General features: G+C 51.3%; 1 protein-coding gene across 1 annotated transcript; it reads right to left on the bottom strand.

Moving 5' to 3' along the window:
* Positions 1-7,441: 7,441 nt before the first annotated feature.
* Positions 7,442-11,227, bottom strand: NR4A2 (nuclear receptor subfamily 4 group A member 2). The gene is made up of 7 exons (XM_034062094.1): positions 11,088-11,227; positions 10,050-10,915; positions 9,399-9,528; positions 9,147-9,310; positions 8,597-8,799; positions 7,795-7,973; positions 7,442-7,698 (listed from the first exon to the last, which is right to left on the bottom strand). The coding sequence occupies exons 2-7, from the start codon at positions 10,911-10,913 to the stop codon at positions 7,442-7,444; spliced, it is 1,797 nt and encodes a 598-aa protein (XP_033917985.1). The 5' UTR covers positions 10,914-10,915; positions 11,088-11,227.
* Positions 11,228-17,774: the final 6,547 nt, after the last annotated feature.

The raw sequence follows: 17,774 nt of genomic DNA, 5'->3' as shown, positions 1-17,774 counted from the left end.
CTGTAATAGGCACACGTGTGTTTTGTTTCTTTGCTTATGCTCTCAGTTACACACATTATTCTTGTTATAAATATCATACATACGTGATTTTGGGTTTCTCTTCTTTGGGACCCTCTACCATTTTTTGGTGTGTATATACATATGTATATTATATTATATTATATTATATTATATTATAGATAGACAGATAGATGATGTTTATACATATGATGCTATTCTAACAAGTCCTTAGTTTCAGCAATTTGTTAATGCCAGTATACTCATGTGCCTAAGGTTTGTAAAATAGAGTCCAGTTTCAAAGCCAAATTTGTAGCCAGGTAATTAAGCCACACCAGTACTCAGGAATCTCATCCATATTATTTAGACACATCATCTAGGGAAATACCCAGTTTTACAGTAAAATAGTAAAAGGCATATGACAGCATCTAGTCACTCAGCTTCCCAAAATGCTTAGCTGCAGCTGCAGGGAAATGTTGTCTTTTGAAAATAGGAGACTCCTGAACTTTCACTAAGGAACTTCACAAAACCACACAAAAAGTGTTATTTGCAGGAGCAGCACATTTCATGTTCATGGACTCAGCAGATTCCTGCTTCTACACTTCTATGCTTGCCATTTCTTACAACAGGAGGGTAAAATTGTCAAAACTAAGGATGCTAAACTTCTTAAATGGCTCTGAAACAAGATTACCCAGCAGCTTGACACAGGTATGGCTGTTTACAAAAGGGATGTTTAGAACTGGAGAGGTATATTTAAAAAATATGTGTGTATATAAATATTGCAAAAAAAAAAAAAAATAATAAAAATGAAAAACACAGAACTTGTAAGGCTACCTGCTTCCCCAAGCTTTCCAAGGCGATGCCCTGATGTCAGTGCAGTGAGTGCTTTCCGCAGGCTGGGAGCACAGAGACTGCGCATCTCACTGCAGCCTGTACCCCCAGTGCTCAGCACCTCTCAGCCCAGCTGGATCCTACCCCAGGAGCAAAGCAACCCGGCCAGGGCTGCCAGGAAGCGCTGCTCACCTGCCCTTCTGCTGGGAGGCAAGGAGCTGTCGTAGCAGCTGAGAAGGAGCAAGTGGAGATAAAATCAGGAGAAATATCTGGGACAAAAAAACTGTCAACCCATACCAACTGGGGGGCAGTCTGAAAGAGAATAACATTTAGAAGCAATCCTACAGAATAAGCCACATCGGTGTTAACACAGGGTGATCCCTGTGTCTTAGAGCTACCGAATCACCTGCAGAACCCTCCAGCAGAGCTTAGTAGAGGCAGCTGTGTGCGCCCCAAGAGAAGTGTGATACCCTGCCTCCGTGCAGCAAGTGGGGATGCAGCTTGCACCTCTCTTTCTAAATGCTCATGCTTCCTGTTTCCCAGGAGCACATTTAAGAGATCGAACAGGCAAGGGTAGAAGTGCTGCAAGCTGCAGAGTACCCATTACGATACACGGATCAGACTTTGCCACAGGCCTTGCAACAGCTCAGGAGGGCTCCAGCTGCTGCTTCTTCCTTGCCCCGTGTGGAGATCACTGGGACACAGCATGCCCTCCAGCTCATCCACCAAATATCGTGGCTGTTCTCCATCTTCCAAGCCCAGAGAGAGTACAAATAAGCAGATGCTGCTTTTGATCTGAAAGGCAGAATCATCCTGGTTTAGCTGCAGTTCCACTCCCCACACCATGACCCAAGCCCATCCCTGGCTCACGGTGATGTCGCCTCTCCAGAGCCAGAACATTCCCTGAGGTGCTGTTGGCATCCACTCACTCCTACCGCAGCAGAAGCCCTCACTGGCCTTTTATGTTTTGCTCCAGAGCTTGTCGCTTCACTTTATTTCTTTATGAAGAAGCTAGAGGGTCTTTTGGTTTCAGGTATGCACCTTAACTCTTTAAGCAAGATGTGCCGTGATCAACACCAGCCTCACCTCTTTCTGGCTGCATGCCATTGTAAGCACCACCAACACCTAATCCTGGAATCCATCCGTGCAACCGCCATCACCGGTTGAGCAGCTGTTTCAGTAGAAAAAATCAGGCATTTCTCTGCATTTGATTCCAGATCCAAACCATTTTTGCGTGGTTTTTTTGGAGAATGGGAACACATGGAAAACACTTTTTGACATTTATTTTACAACCGGATTACAGATACATTTTATTGTCTACAATTCTGGGTTGTCATAGTATATAGTGTAATTTGCATGGAACATTAAATGATAGAATAATTAAAACTTCGTCTTGCTGCCTCTTTGTAGAAAGCCAAGTTAGCCAAGAAAAAATGAGCTAAGTAACGTTATTTAGTATTTATTAACATGTGCATGCCCCTGTACCTTTAATAAGATCTGTAACAAGCATTAAAAGCTATTTTTGCCAGTGCTGTGGAGTAGATTTGTCCTATTAAAGCTATTGCTTCAATCACCAAACCCGAAGTGCCGCGATTTAGAACAGTAACCCAGCACACACAGCAATCACCACTGCTGCCGAAAACTGACTGTAGCAGCCACCGCCGTGGTGAACCAGAGGGACTGAAGCCCCAGCCCTGCCAAGAGAGGTTACACAAATAAGCTGTGCGGCTACATGAGAAAGTTGTTCAGGTATCATTTCCCCTAAACAGAAACAGCAAACTCTTTCTGCATCTTCAAAGCCACTCTGTCCTGAAAGAGGGAGCTGAGGATAAAAGTGTTAATTGACCAAAACACCTGATAACGTTATAGAAGTTCTCTCATCTTAGTGAGGGTCACAAATTTACCATTGAGATTCGGTGTCATGCAAAAATATTGTATACAGGTGTGGAATAAAAATTAGAAATTACCTGAATAGACATGAGGCCTATTCAGCTAAACATATTGTTTGCATTTATCCAAAATTAGTTCTATCATCAGTCACTCGGTAGCCTGGCACGTTCTCCATCTTCCAGAAAACACTGGCAACTCAAGCAATCGAAAATCATCTTGCTGAATTAAGCAGGGCTGCCGTGCTAGTACTGTAATAAGCCAAATACATTTATATTGCATCTGCATTAAGTCCTAGTTGTGCAGAAACCCCTTGCCTTCAGATTTTTACAAATCTGTGTGCCTGACGGGTTTTTTGCAAGAGAACACAAATCACCTGTTTTGTCAAAACCAGCTCTTCTGGTCCTACTTACACCACATTAAAATGCAACAATTCCATAATTCACCTAGAAACGCACTTTGAAATAAAATACATTAAAAAAATAAAAATACATCAAACAGCCAAAACAATCCCAAACCCACAAAGCTGACGTTTCTTTGCAGATCATCTGTGTCCAAGCCAGCCCCAGACCACAACAGTCTGGCAAAGGCTACTACTTACTACTAAAATAGGGGAGGAAAGACAGGGAGAAATCAGAAAAACAGAGAGAGAGCATACCATATAGAAAATGTCAAATATGTCAAAACATTCATGAATACCAACATCTCCCTCTGCACCACAACCAGCTGTAAAGGTTACGTAGGGCTAACGTTTCAGCAAGTGCAGATTATGCAGCAGTGGGTTTACTTATACATAAAAAAATTCAGCTACAGGTGCATCCAAAGTGTTTTCGTGTATGCAGCTGGCACAGGGATTTCTACCATCACAGAAAAGTCAGAAGGGTAAAATCACACAAAACATGAATTTTCCAGCTTTGACACAAATTCCTCTTGGCTGCTTGCTATGTATGTGACATATACAATGAGGATAATTAGGTAAAAGACTAAGAAAGCAAATGTTGCTGATTGCATTCCAAAACTAATAAAGCTCCTACACGGGTCTCGTGCCTGCAGTAATTCATCTTCCTGGTGCTCCGCTCAGGAAAGGTGGTTTCAGAATACGTTGCGACACTTTCTTGTCCCTAAGTCACCAATGGTGAATTATATCGGAATTACCTCAGATGAGCACAGTTTTATGGAACTTGAAGCGTAACGCATGCAAGGCATACACAGCATTACCCAGGCCCCCAGACAAATGAAGCTTAAATTAAATATCTCAAGTTGAATACAATGTACTGTACAAGCAAACACCTGCCCTCAGCTCACTCCCAGTTTGTCAGCTGTGTAAAACTTGGTGTGTGTGGGGGGAAATCACATCTTTGTGTAATCTTCTCATCCTTCCACAGCAGGAGGAGAAAGGTGCCCAGTGCTGGAGAGAAACAACAGGACCGTCCACCACAAACCCACACGGGCTTTGCTAGAGATAGAAATGTGACTTTTGGATAGATAAAGCATGCATCAGTGCATTGAAGGACTAACTCTGCTGTGGACAGTAAAATTGTATGAGAGAGAGAAAAAAGTAAGGTTCAAATCAACCCAGCGGCCTGATAACAAACTACAATAAGAAAATCCTGAGGGAACAGAATGGAATGGGTTTTGCCTGCTTTCTCACACTACACAAACAGTAAAAGCAGTAACAGATTTCATAAGCAACACAGAGCTAAAATAATTAAGACAGTCACTAATCGAAAACATTGTAAGCCTGCAGAAATAAAACCTTTTCATAAATCCTCCTAGTGATACTACCACTTACAAACTACTCCTTCAGTTCCATATTCTGTGTTGAGCTCCCACTACAAACATTTTTGAAGTGTCTCTACACAGTGCTTGCTTCTTTCCTTCCTTATTTCCTTCTCTTTCTCCTTCCCTGGGGTCTGCAGAGCCAGCAATGACAGACTCCTTTCAGGGAGTCCCGTAGCCCTTTCCTGTCGGCCCTGCCCCGCCTGCCGCAGGAGACCCCCTGCCGCGGGACGCCAGGCACCGCGACGTGGCCTCCCGCGCCACCTGCCCTGTGTCCAGTGCCCAGCCCGCCCCAGCCCCCGCCCCGATAGCCTCCCGGTATCGCGCCGGGCCCACCGGTTGGGAAGCAGCCGGAAGACGATAGCCCCCGGCAGCGAAAGGAGAGAACCGCCGGGTGTGAGGCGGATATCCCGGTGGGAGGGTTCCTACTCTCCCTCAGCTGTGGGTCATTAACGGAGCTGGAAAAGTTCTCGCCGAAGCCGCCTCGGGGAGCGTTCAGGGAAAGCAGCTGGTGCTAGAGGGGGAACGGGAGCGGTGGAGGCTGCGGGGAGAGCTGAAGTCCCGGCAAGCTCAGCCCCGCGCCGGCGGCAGCATTGAGCTCCGGGAGACAGCGCCCGGCCTTGCCCCGCACCGCTCACAGGCGGCTCCGGCTGATGCCCCTTCTCACGGTTCTTCTTACGAATCCCTCGCCTAACCAAGAGCCACCAAGTCCCTGCCCGACAAACCCAGGGGGTCCCTTCCACCAGCTCACCCACCCACCAAACAGCTCCAGGGCTCGCCGCTCTCCCGCGCCTCCCGCAGCGAACCGGGGTACCGACCGGCAGCCGACCGCAGCTCGCCGCCGGGCCAGCACCCCGGGGGTCACACACACACCCCCGCTACGGCACGATTCCCTTGCTTCCGCGGGTGAGCGGTGGCCGGGGGAGATGCGCGGTCGCTCGCTTTCCCACATCTTCCACAGCCCCTATTTGTCCCCCGTGGGTCTCTCCATGGCAAAATGAGCTCGGGGTTTATCCCTCCTGGCATTTGATTTGATTTTTGTTTTGTGGCGCAAGAGGCTGAAGTTTCCTAGATCCCCAGCCGTGCCGCCGGAATCGAGTTCCCTCCTCCCGTTCTGTCCTCTTTCCCGGGACACCCGTGCAGTGCGAGCATCCCCGTCCCGCGCCAAGTCCCCTTTCTTCCCGTGCCCTTCGGGGAACGCCTCAGCGCTCAGCGGAGCCGCCCGCTCCGGGAAGATTCCCGGACTATTTGGAAGGCGACGAACGGGCAGCCCGGGCGCAGGCACCCCCGGGCCGAGTCCCCCTTTGCTGCGCTATCCCCGAGCTCCCGCGGAGCCGACCTCGGGTTCCCCGGTGAAGGCGCTTGCCTCAGTGGGCGGTCTGGGGGTGTCGGGGCGCCGGAGGGAGCGATGCCGGGGGAAGAACCCACCTCCGCGCGGCGGCTTCTCCTCATCTTCCTCTCCTTCCCGCGAAGCAGCGCGCCGGCGGCCCCGCGGCTGGAGGGGAACCGCCCGTCCGTCCGTCCGTTCGTCCTCGGGCCGGCTCGCTCCGGCTTCGGCACCGGCACCGTCCCGCGTGGGGGAGGCGGGAGGCTCCGCTCCCCACTTCGGCGGAAAGAAGGCGAAATTCCATTCGTTTACATGTTTTATTGTTGTAAACATTAAAATCGTCTTTCTCAAAGAAAGAGTTATCGAGAGGGAAAAAATAAAATAAAACAAATAAATCAGCGTTTCGAACGGTCGTACACCACAGGGTGGGGGGGAAAAAGGCAGTGACTCGTACCGTGTGCCACACCAGAAACGTACAAAGAAAACCACCACAGAATATGGCAATATTAAAAATATTACTCGAACGTAAAATAATATATTAACCGACAATTTTAGACATAAAAAACCGGAACAAAACAAACCAAAAATTCAAAGTGCTCAGTAATTTCCAGGGAGTTATGTATATTATAAGCACTCTGGAAACAGTCAAAAGCTGCTGCATGCAAGATTTGTTTAGCTTTAGACAACAAAATAATCAAGATATAAACTTCTTTTTTTAATCAACATCAACAGTACATACAACACTTACAAACAAGGGGTGTCGGACGGTGTTTACAAACACGATGTGTCCCACTGGGGAGGAGTTCAGGGTTTGTAATACTTGTGCCCACCTATTTTACAATTGAGAAAATGTTTGAAGCTTAGATAACTACCAGTCTTTATAAAAGCTAACAGACTACATAGTGTCTGAAATACTATTTATAGAATATAGACATTACTGAAATAGTAAGTGCCTATAACATTGTCACCCTAGAGTCATCATGCTTTCCTGGTACAGAGAGATTTAGTTTTCTTTCTCTTTAGTCTTTCTCTCTTTTTTTCCCCTTTTTTTTTGTTTTGCAAACACGTTTAGCTTTTATTTTTAATTATTTTTTTAGAATTGTTTTCCATATTTCTTCATAAATAGGCACAGAATAATTTTTAAAAAGCCAAACTGCATCTGATAAATTTACAAGCCTTCGCCTTCTTTAATGACATGCCACCCACGTAACATTTAGGTTGTGTATATATTACAGCTTTCTTTTACAGCAGAAAACTTTAGTCTTTAGGAGGGTGAGACTTGTGGGTCACCTTAACACTTTGTCACCATGTGAGTCTTAGCTGTGTTGCCAGATATGTTCATCTTTTTAATCAGAAGTCCTTAACAATAAATTCATTTATAAGCTGATAATAAAAAGTTTATACCATGGTGTTGTGTAGTCCATGATCTGCATCCATGATGGCTCAGAGCCAAAATGCCCTCTCAGGTTCTGCCTGCAGGAGTTAGCAACACTGGTTGGGGGGGTGGGGGTGGGGTGGGGTGGGGGTGAGCACCCAGGGGTGCCACTAGGGGCCCAGGCCAAGTCCCCTTCAGCCAGGTGACATTTCTCTTCAGTTCAGTGCAAGTGCACAGGAAGAGTCTTAAAAAGGTAAAGTGTCCAGAAAAAGTTTGTCAATTATTGCTGGCGGTGGCACCAAATCTTCCAGTTTCAGGTAGAAAATGCGCTGCAGCCCCTGCGTGCAAAGCGTGCGGAGTTCGGGGAGCTTCCCCAAGAGTTTGGACAAGTAGTTGGGGCGATTCAGCCCTCCGTTATTAAAAGTCACATGGTCTTTGAGACAATTCACAATCTTGTTTTGAAGCTCTTCCACCCTCTTGGGTTCTTTAAGCCCATGCCGCTCTGTAAAAGAGAAGGATGCAGAAGGTTACGGGTGGGAGAGGGAGAGGAAGCTGGCAGGAGGGGACAGGAGCTGCCAGGGGGCTGAGGGACACTGACCTGTGACCATGGCCAGGGCAGCGATGCAAGAGAAGGCAGAGATATCGATGTTCATGTTTTGCAAGTTGGAGGAAAATTCAACAATGGAATCAATCCACTCCCCAAAGCCGCGGACGCACTGCAACCGGTGCAGGACTACCCCATTGCAGAAGATAAGCTTGCCCTCCACCGGGTTTGACCTGGAAGGAATGTGACAACCCCAACATGAGCAGATGAATGAATGAGTAAAAAGGAAAAAAAAAAAAAAACAAATAGAAAGAAGAAGAAAAGGAAGAGTAGGAGAAAAAGAGAGAAGGGAAAAATATAAAGGGGGAAGGTGAGAAAGAGAGAAAGAGGGAACAGTGGGAGAGAGAAAGGAGGAAGCGGGCTAAGAGAGAGACAATTGGGGTAAGAGAGAAAAGAGAAAGAGACAAGGGGGGTAAGAGAGAAAGAGACAAGGGGGGGGAGAGAAAAAGACAAGGGGGGGAAAGAGAAAGAGACAAAGGGGGAGAAAAAGACAAGGGGGGAAGTGTTAGAGCTAGAGATAGGTGGAGGCATAGAGATAGATAGAAATAGAGATGGAAAAACAGAGAAAAGTGATAGAGAATAAAAGAAAAAGAACAGAGAAGAAAGATTTAAAAACAAGAAGAAAAAGAGAAGATGGGGTGAGAAAAGCTAAACAACTAATTACTTGAGGAGCAATAAATGAAGGATTTAAGAGGCACCTAATTACTGAGGAGTTAATAAAATGCAGATCAGTGGACCTTGAAAGGATCTGATTCCATAACATCCCAGAAGCTCCCCCTCGGGTCCGGGCACTCACCTGTATGCCAGCCGTAGCACAAACAGCTCCAGGAAGGCAGATTCAAAGAGTAGGTCCTGGTCTGTCTTAGGGAGGTCAGTGAAGCCAGGGATTTTTTCTGCCCATCCTCGGATGATCTCCATAGAGCCAGTCAAGAGATCGTAGAACTGCTGGATGTGCTGAGTGTCATCTCCACTCATCTGGTAGTCAGGGTTAGCCTGGAACTGGAAATCCATTTTGAAAAGCTCTTAATGAGGTTCTCTAAAGTATATAACCCGTGAAATTGCTAGCCCCGTTTCTAGTCGGGGAGCTGGGTTTTTACAACAATTAAACCTCGCTCTGACCAGGGAGGAAATTAGACGTTCCGGGGCAATTAATCCAGTTAGGAGCAGCACTCCAAGGCGGCTGCTCTCTGCACACAGAGGCCAGTGTGTGCATGGCCCGTGTACAGCCACAGGCAGAGCCCCTGCCGTTTGCCCCAGAGCCGGCCCAGGACGGGGGGGGCAGCTGGGTCACCTCTCCCAGGCCACGGGGCGCAGGTAGGTCCCTACGCGAGCTCGGTCCAGCTTACCCTGGAATAGTCCAGGCTGGTCATAGCCGGGTTGGAGTCGACATGGGCTCTCACCAGCGCACTGATCAGACTCACCGGGGGAGAGGGGGGAGAGGGCTCCTGGGGGCTCTTCGGTTTGGATGGCAGGCGACCCCTCCGGCCTTTGAGGCTGTCTGTGCGCACCACTGCAAGAGAGACAGGGCTCAGCCGGGGCCAGGCACGGTGCAGCCAAGCATGGCTTGGGAAGCACGGCTCCCACAGACTCACACTCACCCTCCTTGACCATGCCGACAGCCAGGCACTTCTGGAAGCGGCAGTACTGGCAGCGGTTGCGGCGGCGCTTGTCCACTGGGCAGTTCTTGTTGGCCAGGCAGACATACTTGGCATTCTTCTGCACCGTGCGCTGTGGGGTGGACGGGACCAGGAAAGCAGCATCAGTGGTCAGGTTCACAGGTCCACTCCTGGGCCACCTCCATCTCCCCAACCCCTGTCTTTACTTCTTAATCCTCCCTCTTTTTTTTATTTTCTTTCTTTCCTTTTTCTTTTTTTTTCCCTTCCCAGGGCATTTAACAGGAGAAAATTGATAGCGTTAACATTTGAGCTAACCTTGCAGCTCCTAGCTGTGTTTTATATGCCAAGAGGAGGAAAGGAGACGCTCGGTAAATACAAATCCGTGGGCATTCATATTATTTACATTCCTTGGAGACCTCCTCTATTTAAAATGATAAGATTATTCAATCAGGATGGTGAAATAAAGAGATCACTTAATGTTACCACAGGGAATTCTGTTCCACATGGTTAGCTCAGCCGCAGCTCTCTGTCCTAACCGATTTCTGTCTGAAGGGGAAAACGGCTGCTGGCCCCAGTGCCCCCCCGCTGCCCTGCCTGTCACCCACCGCCCATCGCCAATCACCCACAGCTCACCTTGAAGAAGCCCTTGCAGCCCTCGCAGGTGCGGACACCATAGTGCTGGCAGGCAGCGTTGTCCCCACAGACGGCACAGAGCCCCTCGTTGGAGGGAGATCCCCGTGAGGGTGGTGAGGGCACCTGGCTCTCCAGCAGCTGCGGAGCATGGCCCAGCTGCAGCCCCGGGAAGGCCATGGAGGGCTGCTTGCGAATGGGGTTGGGGACTGCAAAGGCCTGTCCGTCCACGGCATGGTGGGCCCCGGCTGGCTCGGGGTTCATGGGGACATGGAGTGGCCCATCGAAGCGCATCTGGCAGCTGGAGACAGGGGTGCCGGGGGGTGACTGCTTGAAGGAGAAGAGGGAAAGGCGGGAGACAGGCGTTTTGCGTTGCTCAAGCATGTGCGTGGTGGCCACGTAGTTGGGGTGGAAGTTGTGCAGGGAGCCAGGGTCGTCCCACACGGGGCCATGCTGCACCTGGAAGCCGGGCGTAGAGGGGGTCGGGGGTGACGAGGGCTTGTAGTACACGGAGCCTGAGTGGGACATCATCTCCTCGGACTGAGGGGGAAGGTGGCCGTGCTGCTGGTAGCCGTGCATCTGAATGTCTTCCACCTTAATGGAGGACTGCTGTCCGGAGAGGGGCATTTGGTACAAGCAAGGTGGCTTCACGTCGTAGCTTGTGTTGTAGTTGTCCATAAAGGTACTGAAGCTGGGGAGAGAAGTGGTGGCAGTGATTTCAGTGTTGGTGAGGTCCATGCTAAACTTGACAAACTCCGGAGTTAAGAAATCGGAGCTGTATTCTCCCGAAGAGTGGTAATTGTAGCTCTGGGAGGCCGGGCTGGCTCCTTGAGGCGAGGACCCATACTGAGCCTGAACACAGGGCATGGCTGGAAACGAAACATGGTCATGTACACTCGGCCGCACAACGCGCTCCCTCCGCCCGCCCCGTCTCGTCCCACCCTGCTCCGCGTCGGACACCAGGATCCACGGCCGCCGGGGGGGAAAGGGGACCGGCGGCCGGAAACCCCCTCCCTCACCGTGGGAAGGAACCGCACAAACCTTCAGCCGGGTGAGAGGTGTTTTCGGGAGAGCCGAAGGCGGACAGCGTCGGAGCTCAGCGGGGAGCGGAGTTTACGCGGCTTCAGAGCACGAAGGAGGGCTCCAGCCTGCCCGGCGCGCTGGCTGAAACACAGACACACCGACCGGCTCTTCAGGCGTCACGGGGCGGCGGCGGAGCGGGGAGAGTCCCTGGCTTGGGCTCGGCTCGGGGTGCTTTATAAATTGGGAGGAAACTTTCCACCGGCGGCTGCGCTCGGCTCTCGGCCACCACCGGGGTTGCCCCGCGGTGTCAGGAGGAGAGAAGCCGGTCCGGTTTTCCGCATCTACCGGCAAGGCGAGAGGCGCGTCCCCCACGGGGGAGCCGGGCGAAAAGCCGAGGCTCTCGGGGACCGCGAGCCGCTGCCGGTGTTGGGAGCGCTGACAGCCCGCACTGGGCAGCCCACGGGTGTCACCCGTCCATGGACGGTCAGTCCCGGGCTGGAGAAGCGCCGGGCGCGCCGCGGCATCCACGAGCGATCGGCGGGACGGGAGCGCGAAGCCGCCGCCGCTACCCCACGCCCCCCTCCCGCGCCTCGCGCGTGGAAACCCGGTGTGCGCGTGGGGACGGGGGAGGACGCACCGGTTGCGCGCGCGGGCACTCACCGTAGAGCGGCGGCCCGTGCGCGCATCCAAGTGCCGGGCGGCGGCGGGGAGAGCGGCGGCAGCGGCGCGCCGGGCGGGCGAGGCGGGCGGACTGGCCCTTCCCCGCAATGTGCCTTTGTTTATGTGGGCTCCCCGCTCCACAGCCAACGTGCGCCTCGAGCCCCTGCGCGTCACCGCGCGTCACCAACACACCCACCAATCCGCTAGCCGCGGGGCCAGCTCGGCCCCGCCCCGGCGGCAGCGCGCTCCCTTTGGTAAATTTCCGACGGTGACGTCACGCAGCGGGACACGCCCCTCGCGGGCGCCCCCTCTGTCGTTCCCCCCCCCCCGCTTCCCGCCCCCCGACGGCAGCAGAGCCCACGGGGCCGCGGCAGACCCACGCCGCTCCTCGCGCCACGTCCACGCGAGGCACCTTAAGCGCGAGTGGGGCGTGGCCACATTTGCATAGAGGGCGGTTGCGTCACTCGCCGGGCGAAAGGGAAAAAGTGAGAGCGGGGCGTGGCGGCCGCGCGCGTGCTCCCACCCACCCACCCACCCCGCGTCACCATTGACGCAACCGCCCGGCGGGCCAAAAATAGCGCGCGACCCGACGGGAGCTCCCCGGGATGGCAGCAGCTCCCGGGCACCCGCGGGTCCTCGGGCCCTCCCCGCTCTCCCCACACCCGCCTGGTTAGAAGGGGAAACCCCTCTCTGAAAGCGAGGAGCCGGGAGCCGCTCCACGCCGCCACCACCTCTGCTCCCTGCAGACGCGCGCAGTGGTCCTTGTTCCACTTCCCACGCAAAACTGAAGCGGGTTTTATTTTATTCGCCCCCTGCGCAATGCCGACACGCCACCCGCGCCTTCCCCAGTAATAGCGCGACTCCCAGGCAGCGCGGGCCAAAAGCAGCGTCAGGACTCAGAGCAGAACCATGTTTGTGTCCTGGACGGCAGCGTGCTCATTAAAACCCCATCAGGCACCTTTGCTCCGCAGGTGTGTCGGGCAGCAGCCGCAAGGGGTGTTGGCGGGGTTGCTGGCCCAAAGGGGATGCGAAGGGATGGGAAGGCATAGTGGGCTATGGAATGCAGCTCAGACACCAGCTCTGTATCATCCCACAAGACTCTCCATTGCATCCAGCCTGCAAAGGAAAAAGGCAGAAGTCAGGTAACAGTGCTTTCTTTCCCACAGGAAAATGAGTCGGTCCCATGCACAGTGCTGCCTGGCTGCTCACAGGTACCTTCTCTGAGATGTTCAGAAGACCAATGCATGGGATATGCGCTCAAGGCTGGGAGAAGACTCTTCCAGTCAAAGTCCATAAGCACCAGCCTCTGCAGGATGGTAATAAAAGGCAACGCTCCCAACATGGCACAGCCTTAACCCAGAAAGTCAACATTTCAACAAAAACCCTACAGAGCATTTCACTATGAACAGTATATGCGAAACTGTGATCGTTTCTCCTTAATACGTTCCTCTCGCTGTGAGTCCTCACCCTTCACACAGACTTTTCCCTTTCAGCTCCCAGCGTAAAAACTCCAACACCCAATAAAACAAACTGCTCCCACCTCCTGGTTCACTCGCATCCAGAAAGACAATCTCCACTCTGCAGTTGTGCTCTCTTGCTCCTACAGAATTACTATCGAGATCTATCCAAGAGGAGGCGAGATGATAAAGCTGAGTAAAGAGATCATGTAACGCTGTAAGACGCCTCTGATCTCAAGGGCTGTTTAAACATTGTGCTAGTGGTTTGGTGTGCTGCTTTGGCTTCACCCCACGGTGCTTGCCCAATGGACACTGGAGTTGCTCAGGCAGTCACCCCACACCCATGCGTGCCCTTGGACATCAGGACCCCGCCACAGAGCTGTCACATCACGATCAGCACCAGCCAAATCACAGCAGTTCATATAGTTTGAGCATCACATAAGAAACTTACTGCAAAGGCCCTTTTAGGGATAAGTAACACACCTAATTACCATATCCTTAGAATAGATGTAATATAAATTTCATTACTCACTTAAAAGTTCTAAAGTTAACAGCATAAACTTGAAGTTGAGTAATTAAGTAATCCTTATATAGACACTTATTAAAGTATTTATACATATTATCTTAAATCTACATCTATCATTTTGCCAATTAAAATTAGGACTTTAATTGCAATTAAGTAATTTAATTGCCAATTGAACAGCAAAATTGCTAAGTGACTAATTTTAATGCCTATTTTAATTACCAATCATGACTGGGGAGGGAGCTAATCAAGCAGTATCAGAGTAATGATGTGAAAAAAAAGGGAGAACAAACATTCAAGACTACATGCTTTTTAAAAAGAACCCTAAATTAAATAAATGCAAACACAATTTTACACATGTGGCGAAATGCTGTATTTTGGTGTCTAAATGCAGGAGCACAAAGAACACATTTAATTAAAAAGAACCGCCGCTCTCCCCCAGGTGCTGGTGGAAACAGGATGGCATGGATGGGCCCCACACACAGCCAGGCCCTGAGAAAGTGTTGTGGTGGTCACAGCAGGAGCCCCCCTGAACATGAGAGATGCCCTCAACTCCCACAGCCCATGGTGATGGAGAAACACTGAGCCCGGTCACCCCAGGGAGAGGGAGTGCCTTCCTTCCCCACTCCTGAGGCCGCAGGTGTTTCCTTCCCCAACGGAAAAGCACAGGCACACACATGCACATGCACATGTGTGTGCACACATTGCTGTGTCATCACTGCTCCACTTCCATTGCTGGCTAGAAGACACAAAGGTGAATCACTGGCATTTTTGACCCATCACCAAGCATACTCCAAAAAGTAAAACACATCTTCCTGAAAAGCTCCACCCACTGCTAATGAGGTTTTCCAGCTTGCAGCTCATTAGAATACCTTCCATGGGGCACTGCAACTGATCCCACAGGCCACATTTGGGGCCCTCTTCAGGCACAGCTGTTTGTAATAAAAGCACCAAAATTCATGTCACTCCAATCTGTGAGCATAGCACATTCCCAAGAGATGTCAGGGGATTTTTAAAGAACTGGTCTGTGGTTGCTGTAGTAACCCTAGTAGTAGAGACCACCACTGGATCCCAGTCACTGTGATTCAGTTCCTGGCCACCATTCCAGCCAAGCACTGCTGCTGTATACAGGGTTCATCATCAGCTTCACAGTCAGCATGGCCAGATACAGTCAGTGCTGCAGGTCGCACCCATGGGGACCACCAAGCAGCATAAACTCCATGAAACCCCAGCCTCCAATGTTTTATTAATGCTTAGAGCCTGAACTATGTTATGTGCTGGGCAGCTTTGGGCATCACAGTATCACAGGGACACTGCACAAAGAAATCCTTTGTTTTGTACAGAGACAGCCTCAGCTCTGGCTCCTGGGTCAGACATGTGGGTTTCTTCTTCTCTTCACCAGGCCAGCAAGCCTTGGCTGGTGCCCAGTACAACAGTAGCCTCACTTGTGCATACGTGTGAAGAGGATGCTGCACCAGCAATGCAAGTTCTGCACCAGGACCTTCCCTTTTCAAAGCACTTTGAATACTTGAGACACGCATGGGTGTCCCACCCAATCCATGCAAGTGTTGCAGGGTAATGTTTTGGGAGAAGGAAGGTTTGTTTCCTCTTCAACAAATAAAAAGTTTAAGACTTACAAAAAGGTACTGGATATTGGAAGACACAATATGTACAAGTGGCTGATTTGACTCCTATCAGGTGTTCCTGCTACAGGCCAGGAACCTGTTACCCTGGTAGGGAACGAGGGGCTTAAGAGACGGATCTGGGTCTCCTGAGCACTTGTGACTGAGCATTCCCGCTCCATGAACACACATGCCACGGATGAATGTTTACACTGACATCCACTGGTGTTACCGCTGAGACATCAAAAATGAGTAGTGCCACTCAGTGTGTACCTTCCAGAGGGAAAGAAGACTAACGGGTCTTTTTGTCCAGCTGGCACCTATTTACATGAGGTGTGAAACCCCAAATGCAAGTTCAAGTGAGGAAGAGGAAGGCTGCATGCTCAGCACCAGCATTGCACAGGTGTCTGGGCCCAGCACTACCAGGAGCTGCTGAAGATCGATGTCCTCATTGTGGTGGTTGCAGTGCCAGTACTGACTTCCCCTCCACGACATACCCCTAGTGTCAGCTCTGGAGCAGGCAATGAGAGCACATGCACCGCCCTGCTTTCTTTGCAAGTGACAGATGCCATGAAGTTGCATGCTGATGTAAAGTTAGATCTCTGACATGAAGTTAGAGCTGTCAGGGCACAAGAGGGGCTCATCACCAGGCTTGGATGCAAATGGAGCAGCTCAAAAGCACCCCGTTATTTTGTATTTTCCTAAAACTTCCACAGGATGTTCATTTTCCCTCCTTTGCTGCTCTTAGTCCACTCTTGATGCTTAGTGGTGTTGGTTGAATTAGATCATATAAGATATTTATTACTGTGATGTCTATTTCTGCTAATATTCTTCTTAACATGTGATTATTCCACGAAAGCCATATTTTTCCTTTCTTCTCGCCACCAGCATGCACAATGAGTCACATGTCAAGCTCTGCCTGCTCTGACAGCTGCAAATATACGCTCCAGCGTTTGAAGCCCTGCTCAGTTTGGCCACATCATTCACCCAACGAAGATCCATTCTCCACCTCATCGTTACCAGGTCAAGGAACCGAGGTCGTATGGAGCCACTTATCTCTCCGAGCTAAGCTGTGACGTTTTTCCTGGGATACGTTTGATTGATATCCGTCGGGGTGGAAGGCTAAACGGACCATATGGCACGTGTTGCATCCCATATGGTCTCTGCCCATCCGTGCCTAAGCTCCCATTAGCAACAGCTGCCCTCCCCGCAATCCAGCTGCGCGGGAGCCTCGGGCGGAGCCGCGCACCGCCCCGACCCGCTCCTGGCCTCCGAACCCCCGCCCCGGGCCCGCCGTAGCCTCCGCCGCTCGCCGCTACCTGCCGCCGCCGCGGAGCGGGGCCCGCAGCCCGGAGCCGCAGCCCCGGGGACCGCCGGTGCTCCTCGCCTGCCGCCGCCAGGCGCGTCAGCGCCCGTCACCGTGGCGGCCCTGTGACGGCAGCATCACTGGAGCTGCCCCGCGTCCCCGCCCGCCCCTGCCCCGGGAGCGCGGCGAGGGCCCCCCGCCTACCCCGCAGCGGTCAGTGCTCCCCGATCGGTTCGGGGCTGGCGGCAGGGGAAGTTCTGGGGGGTTTTATCTGGATCTTTTTTGTTTGTGTCGGGTTTTTCCACACACCTCCGACGCTGGGCTGGCCTCGCTGGCACTGTCCTGTGCTGGAGACGCGGCCGCAAACCTGGAATTAGCTTGCTCCCACTTGAAGACCCTGCACCTCTCACTGCTGTGCACTTCCGGGCTTTGGTGTCAGCTGAGCGTCCCTTGGATGGAACCGAGCCCAGAAAATGGACTGTTTGAAATACCTCGTAAAGTTTTCCTGCAGAGGAGGCCACGGAGATGCTCGAGGGCTGAAGCACCTCTCCTATGGAGACAGGCTGAGAGAGCTGGGCTTTTTCAGCATGGAGAAGAGAAGGCTCCAGGGAGACCTTAGAGCAGCTTCCAGTGCCTAAAGGAGCCAACAAGAAGGCTGGAGAGGGACTGTTTGCAAGGGCAAGTAGGGATAGAACAAAGGGAAGTGGCTTTATACTGACAGACGGGAGATTTTAGCACTGTGACCTGGCACAAGTTGCCCAGAGGAGTTGTGGCTGCCCCATCCCTGGCAGTGTTCAAGGCCAGGTTGGATGGGCCTTTGAGAAAGCTGGTGTAGTATAAGGTGTCCCTGGCTTTGGCAGATGCATGGAACTAGAAGGTTTTTAAGGTCTCTTCCAACCCAAACCATTCTGTTATTCCATGATTCTATGATAAACCACACATCAGTATTACTTAAACACACACCCCACCTCCACATCCATACTACGACGCAGACATAGACAGGATTTTTAATTGTTTTCCTAAATTGTTTGAAAATACCAAGAGTAGTAATGACATTGCAGGGACTGTTACAACTTCTCATTTGCTGTTTGCTTCTAAATTGCTGTTATTGGACAGGGATCCCAGCCAGGCTGGAAT

Source organism: Melopsittacus undulatus, chromosome 4 (assembly GCF_012275295.1).
Source record: "Melopsittacus undulatus isolate bMelUnd1 chromosome 4, bMelUnd1.mat.Z, whole genome shotgun sequence".
NCBI lineage: Eukaryota > Metazoa > Chordata > Aves > Psittaciformes > Psittaculidae > Melopsittacus > Melopsittacus undulatus.
Note: the sequence above shows the minus strand (reverse complement) of the source record. Positions and strands in the feature narration are given on the sequence as shown.